At 35.0% G+C, this 7,640-nt stretch overlaps 1 protein-coding gene across 2 annotated transcripts; it reads left to right on the forward strand.

Annotated features, from left to right (window-relative positions):
- Nucleotides 1-1,126: 1,126 nt before the first annotated feature.
- On the forward strand, nucleotides 1,127-6,733 carry LOC128506801 (CMRF35-like molecule 3). 2 transcript variants are annotated; one of them, XM_053477392.1, is made up of 7 exons: nucleotides 1,127-1,263; nucleotides 1,981-2,301; nucleotides 3,832-3,939; nucleotides 4,013-4,087; nucleotides 4,584-4,682; nucleotides 5,070-5,101; nucleotides 5,254-6,733. In XM_053477392.1, the coding sequence occupies exons 1-7, from the start codon at nucleotides 1,224-1,226 to the stop codon at nucleotides 5,365-5,367; spliced, it is 789 nt and encodes a 262-aa protein (XP_053333367.1). In that variant the 5' UTR covers nucleotides 1,127-1,223; the 3' UTR covers nucleotides 5,368-6,733. The 2 variants fall into 2 exon arrangements, with proteins under 2 accessions (XP_053333367.1, XP_053333368.1); XM_053477393.1 differs by lacking the exon at nucleotides 4,013-4,087.
- Nucleotides 6,734-7,640: the final 907 nt, after the last annotated feature.

Below are 7,640 nucleotides of genomic sequence, written 5' to 3' on the forward strand. Positions count from 1 at the left end.
GACTTCTTAGCAGGGGAGAATGTAGCCAGGTGGGAATAGTACATGTAATTTCTATGTTCGCCACTAGATGGCACTGCCATTTGGGGGGCACACTTGGGGATACGGAGCGGTACCGGTGAATAAGAAAAAACACAGGAAGACAGACCGTCGGCTGCAGCAATTGTAGCACGTTATGTTTCAGGTGCATCTGATTGTTTTATCAGGTGAATATGCTGGAAAGTGTGCCTGTTGCATCAAAATCTTTCGTTGCCAATGTTAAAGAGTGTGTTATAAAGAAATAGTGTTGGATGTTAGTGGCTACTATTGTTGTTTATGTTGGATGCCAACAGATCTGTCCGGAAATGTTTACAGTGTGCCTTGTGAAGAAGTCTGCCAACAGATAACCTGTGCTTAAGTGGATGCATGAAAAGTCAGTATTTTGGGAAGATTTATGCATTCATTGGTATAAAGTAAATTTTATACGAACACTGTGATATGTAAGATTGTTGACAGTGGAATGTGTCATTTCTGTTGTGTTATCAGGAAAAGCCACCACAGTTATTTTTGTATGTTTTAAATGAACAGCATTTGTTTTTTCTTTTCTTTTAATGGTTTGGTGCTAGCAATTTTGGTTAGTTTCCAATTTGAAATGTATTTGTACTAGGAGCTGAGGCTCAGTTGCTACGCCTCTCAGGTTGTGATTGTGCGTATGCAGTAGGGGAGGATTCCCAGAGACTATCATTTTATTTTTATGGAACCCCAATTTTTATTTTCAGAATAAAAAACCCCAAAAGACATTTCTGTGTCCTGTGCTGGTTCATTTTCGCCAGGCTACATATATATATATATATATATGTGTGTGTGTGTGTGTGTGTGTGTTCATCATTATTATATTCCTTCAGGCGTGATGGAAATGTTTTTCACTAAGGCTAAACATGGAAGTATTTTGTATACTCTAGAGAGACTGCAGTTTATGGTGCAATAGACAAATCAACTGTTAATGAGTTTAACACCAGAACTAACTTAATATACAAATATACTAAAATATGTTTTACAGCAGCTTAGCGCAACACTTCCTACACATTTCCTGAGATTCTGTCACTAGGTCAAAAGTAGAAGTGGACATAATGCTACTTTCTATTTAGCCCACACACATACTTTAGACACTAAAGGTGTGGATGATGACTATTAGAATATTTTATTTTTGAATATTATTTTCCAATATCTGTGAGTGTGGATGTAGAATGGAGATGGTCCTTATCTTCACCTTCTGCCTGATTCTTGGTAAGTACAAACACTTCCAAATCCTCATCAGTCTCAGTGTTCAGTATCAGTGTCACATTAAAGCTTTGCACTGATGGACATTTAGCACAGAACTTTTATAGAGAGGTTCCAGTGTTTAAAGTAGTGAAGTTCTCAGGGGTGCTGAGAGCTCCTGGTTATCTTCAGAAGCACACAGAGGAGCTTCCACTTCACTTACTGCATGAGGAAACCTACATGTTCAAGTCACCTACACATGGGAACATTATCTCTACTTATTTTCAGTGTAAAATTGACTTTGAAGAGTTTGTGTATCTGTATACGAGCTGAACAACAGTCCTTAACTACAGGTTATGTGTTTAAAGATCAGGACTAATGCTTTATCAGTGCAGTCGGCCTGCAGTCTCATCTCTCTTCTTCCTGTTGTTCAACACAGAATGTGAGTTTAGTGTTTTTTGTATCGAGTCTAGCCGAGAGCAGATACTTATTTTGTAGGATGTGTAGGATTTAGATTATTAGTTTCTGCATCAGGGACAATTTTAGGGTCAGACTTCTAGGGAAGCTAACACATGCAAAGTGTCTTGCCTACAGTGTATAAAATAACCTATGCTCTGTGTGTCTGAGTATGTGAGCGGTTAATATCTTTATTGGTTTCTCCTACCATGTGTATAACTTTTGTACCTGGCTCTGTTACACCATGGTCCTGGATCATATTTCATTCCACTGTATATTATTTTCCAGGTGGTACAGATGCTGTAACTACATTAACTGGATACGGAGGACGATCAGTTAAGATTAAATGTAACTACACATCTGGATATGAAGAATACATCAAGTATCTCTGCAGAGGTAAATGTCCCTATGTTGGGTATAGCGACGTTCCTGTTAAGTCTGGATCTCCTGCTAAAGACTCCAGATTCTCTCTGTATGACGACACAACAGCCAAAGTCTTTACCGTCACCATCACTGATCTGAGACCAGAGGATGGAGGAACTTACTGGTGTGGAATAGAACGGGCAGGGTGTGACATTTACAAAGAGATTCTACTGCTGGTTAAATTGGGTGAGTGTTGATAATGAACACATAATATTAGGCAGAGTATTAAAAGAGTGTGTACAGTGTAGACTGGCCCTTATTAACCACTTACACATCAATTAACATTTTATGTATCTTCATAATAACGACAAATATAACAGTGAAACGAGACTGGCTCTTTTATTAGAACAAAAGCAATGGCACCTCATTAAGGCAGTGACAGTTAGCATGGCTGTAAGTTTGCCAACACACACAAAAAAAAAGATTGAGATGCATTACTAAAAGTCTTATGTCAATGGCTAGAATCATGTATTGTTTTTTTATTATTATTATTTAGTATGGACATCAAATAATCATAAAAAATGCCCATAAATCGAATTAAATTAAACATAAGATTGCTAATTCAAGCCAGAGCTCCATGAGGCTGCCACTGTGGTTCATTGACTCAAGTCCTTGACACTGTCTGTCCAGGGACACTGTATCATGCCTGACACTGCACTGCTAAAGAAAGAATTTAGCCGTGCAGTAACATACACTGGCTGGCCAAATGAAGCCAGGTTAACATCTGGATTTAAGTAAGAAAATAGCTAAAGACCTTCCATTGGATAGTTAGTGCAGTGATTAATATGTTTCAGCTACAACAAGTTATTTAAGCTCAACGTTAAGTAGGCACATTGAGTAGATTTACATTTCTTAATTATCAAATGTTAGAAGACATCCTGTGTTCATTTCAAAAAGGTCAAATTGTTGGCCTGCATCCAGAAAAGAAATCCATTCAGGAGATTGCTGCAGAAAAAATAAAAAAAAATAAATGTGATCTGAGATCATTTAAACGTCTGATGAAATTACATTTCAGAGTGATGAATGCTTCAGGGTAAGAATAATGGTGGTTGAAGTGAAGCACCCATCATGCCTGCTGTACAAACCCGTTGGGGTAGTGTTATGATCTGGGCTTGCTTCTGTTGGTCAGCTTTAGATTTAGCAATGTTATGTTCGCAAAACGTTAGGTCAGCTAATAACCTAAATAGACTGAATCTCGAGGATTTTTTCTTCCTGAAGGCATGGGTACTTTCCAAGAAAATGTTGCCAGACTTTATCAGGCTCAAATTGTAAAAAAGTTGTTCACGAGAGATAATTTTCACACATGGATTGGCAACTACAGGGTCCAGACCTAGAATTTAGAATTTGAGACGTGCTGGAGAAAACTTCACATGGCACTCTGACTCTCCCACCATAAGTACAAGATATTAGAGAAATTAATGTGACTCTAGATGGAAAATAAATGTTGACATTGCATAAGTTTATCGAAAAGATCTCACAACAAATGAGTCAGTAATCAAAGCAAAAGATGTTCCAACAAAATATTAAAGTGCATTATGGTTGTTTTTGGCTGGGCAGTGTATGAAAAAGTGTGCAAAATAAAGGCTTCCCTTAAAATTTTAATTAAAAAAAAATTATCAGTGAGGCCAAATTGACAGTCATTTGGTTCAACATGAAAGTGAACTCTGGGGAAATGAGAACATGGACTGTAGTTTGATCCTGTTTCTATTCTCTTAGATAATCCTGTTATTAGTACTGTTTCTCAGTACACACACACAACAGACCCCACTTCAAAACGTACCATGGGTTCATCAGTGCATGCTGAGAGCACACATCCAACACCAGGTATGAACTTTATGCCTGAACTCTTCTTTATTAAATTGCTGCCATGTTATTTATTATGTCCCACTTTTTTCAGCTACTCCATTAAACGAAGTTACCCACCAGACCATCGCTCCCTCATCACGTGATATGCACACTCTCCATCAACACAGTAAAGGAGTTTAAGTATAGATAATACCCAACAGGAGATAATAGACTTAGCTGACAACAATCATACCTGCTTTATGACATTATTGTGACATTACATAAACATCAGGGTTTTTTTTTTACCTTAATTAATAATAATAACATTTTAAAACACATATAAAAAGGAAAAGTAATGTTTTTAACCCACTCGCTGCAGTATGCAACTTCACTTTATTAGGAAGTAGACAATGTGCATATCAAGTGACACTTTTTAACCACAGGGTCCATTTTACTTTAATCCTTAAAAACACAATTCAAGTCTTATTTATGTTGTGACAGCAAATAATAGAATAGATTATTATAAGCTATAAATGTGTTAAGTCCCATATTACCTGGATCCATCTTTTTTTCTTTTATACCTCTTTACTACACACATATTCCCAGTGGGATGAAGTTCATACTGTAGTTTTTAACCTGGCTTAAACTTTTGTTTCTGTGTTAAACACTACTGTCCTGTACAGATATTCCAGGTAAACCTGGCTACATCGTGACCGGCACAGGTGCGGTGCTGTTTGCTCTTGCCGTGATTATAGGAATCTACTGCAAAAGAAAACATCAAGGTGAAACTCCTTTTAATGATACGCTTTTGATCCATATATTATGTTGTTTTAACCTCAGGATGGGCTGCAGTACTGTGTCTCATACAGCCTTAAATTCCATGTTAACACGAGTTATTAGCTGGTGCTTGTTAATGTTTTTTTTTTTTTTTTTTTTTATGGGCTTAGGCCTGCTAGCTCACTGATTAATCCCTCCACCCAAGTTTATACTGTAGATATACAAATGAGTTAATAATGTGGTGGTCAAAAACAAATAAATATTTCTCTTTCTTACCTTCTCTTTATTCATTCAAAAAAATAATAAAATCTGTCAGTGTCCTGAGAGATCTCTGTCCTGTGTACATCATTTATAATAAACCAAACCTTGTGTCCCTTTTGGTCTCTCTGCAGGCTCCGGAACAGTGACACAATCTGCCGGAAAGGTACATGCCAATTTTTTTCTTTTCTTCAGGTATTACTTTAAAAACACTTTACTTAAAATCATCTCGGGTTACTTTGCTGTAACCCTGTTCCCTGAAAAAGCGAGTGTAGCTTTTGAAAGGGAACATAATTTTTTTTTTTTTTTATATTTCAGATGACTGGAGATGGTGAAGGGGACAAAAATGCCCAAGTCTATCACAATCTGGACTCAGTCCTCAAACAATCAGAATCTGACTACGAGAATTTGGCCATAACTAATAACAAGTAATATTTAAGACACAGTTGTTTATCCTCTAAGTGGACTGGTCTAAAGTTAACTCTGCTTCCCTAGGGATTAACCAGTTATATATATATATATATATTAGATAACAGGTATATACAGTATAACATACTATGTAATAATAATAATAATAATAATAATAACTATTTTATTATATTTTTAAGTGCAAATGAGGATAATGATTCTAAATAAATATAGTTAAGTTCATCATCTTAAAGTTATTAGATGATAGGCTATTTTCACACATTGCGTTAAAGTGGCTCTTATCCGACTCACTCACCAAATCATTTTTAAAGTTTTTTTGTGAGCTTTCAATATGACATGCAATGTACTCCATAATTAGTGGCACCCCTTTTAAGAATTAGTTAAAGCATTTAGGAAAAATCCTCCTTTTGTTAAAATGGCTTTGTGAACAAAGAAGAAGTACAGAGCCTTTAACTGAAAATAATGTATTTCAAGAACAAAAGTCCTTTAAAAAGGATTTATTTTCGACAGAAATCTCGACAGCCAAGCAATTATTTCCGTGTATTGAAAACAATCTAAATAATAATGATAAATACACAAAAGTAAAAAAATATTAGGTTGAAGAATACAAAGCAGATGAGAGGGCTGAGATAGCCATAGTTGGATAAAAATAAATAAATACAATTTAATTAATACATAAATAAATCAATCAATGAATCAATCAATTAATACATGAATGAATAAATCTGTTTTAGGAGCACATTTAGAATTATGATTAATATGTTTTAATAAGTAAGTATATTTATAAAAAATAAGTATATTTATAGGTATATCATTAATATTATTATATAAATAATTATAGGTATAGGTGTATATTATTTTGCAATGCTATTTTACTTTTGCAGTTAGCTTATAAATTAAAAGCCTTTGGATATTTCCAGGGTCATTTTAAAGATTGCGAATAAAATTCTCTCTCTCTTTCTTTGTCTCTTTTTTACACAGGCGCGTACACACACACACACACACACACACGCAGACAAATGCCCCCCTAATGTCACAATAAATACACTTAGGTTTGATTTGTAAGATTTGTAGCACAGGTTTTATTTTCATAATTAATGGAGATGTACGTATTGGGTTCTTTTTTATGTACTAATGCTGGACTTTGAAAATATAAACTCTAAATGGACAGGTTTAAATGTTATCTAGGATATGAGCAGTTTATATAAACTAACAATTATAAGTGTAGTATTTGTCTTGAATTAATTGATTCCTTTTTAACTGAACGATTTTCTATGCTGTCTATTTTTTCAGGCTGTACTTATGTTTGCATCTTTATTTTAAACAGTTTTGTTGTGATGATAATAAACTCTGTGCTGTTGCTGACTGACATTTCCTTGTACAGTATTTTTTTTTTGCAATGAGTGAAAAAGCGCCAATACTATGTCGTCAGTGTGTGGAGAAACACAGAAAGCCAGTGTAAAATTGGCTACCCATAGTGAAAACTACGGTGGCCCTGAAGTGCAAAACAAATTAACAAAGCGGAAAACAAAATAACAAATTCAAAACCAAATTAACAAAGCGGAAAACAAAATAACTTATATCTGACTGGCTGAGAAGTGCAATACAAATTAAAAACCAAATAACAAAACCCAAAACAATTTTTTTTTTGGAGGAGGGGATTTTTTTTTTTTTTTTTTTTTCGGATTTGATAATTTGGTTTTGAAATTGTTAATTTGTTTTCCGTTTTGTTCATTTGTATTGCACTTCTTAGCCAGTCCGATACAAACACGGAAAAGGTTGGTAAAGTTTGCAAATGAAATGCTTACTGCTAATTGGACAAGACATCTGTCACTCAAGATATACAGGAAGTACTGTAGTAGCAGTGGATTTGTGTGTGTATAAATGTGCAAACATTATTGTGGTTTCAAATATGGCGTTCTTACGGTGGCCCTGAAGTCAGTTTTGTTCATTTTTTTGCACTTCACAGCCATCATAGTTTAAATGAAGCAGAACACACAAGAAACAAAGATAAAGAAACAAGTTCCTACTTCCTGTATATCTTGAGTGACAGATGTCTTGTCCAATCAGTGGTAAGCATTTCATTCGCAAACTATACCTACCTTCTCCAGTTTGTATCAGACTGGCCGAGAGGTGCAATACAAATGAACAAAACCAAAAAGAAAACAACATATTATGTTCAATATGTTCATTAAAAAAAAATTCTGATGTACAGAATACTTATACAGCTAAATATTATTGTGTACTCTAACTTTGCATTCCTTTTCACAGTGCAG

Source organism: Clarias gariepinus, chromosome 18 (genome assembly GCF_024256425.1).
Source record: "Clarias gariepinus isolate MV-2021 ecotype Netherlands chromosome 18, CGAR_prim_01v2, whole genome shotgun sequence".
Classification (NCBI taxonomy): Eukaryota; Metazoa; Chordata; class Actinopteri; order Siluriformes; family Clariidae; genus Clarias; species Clarias gariepinus.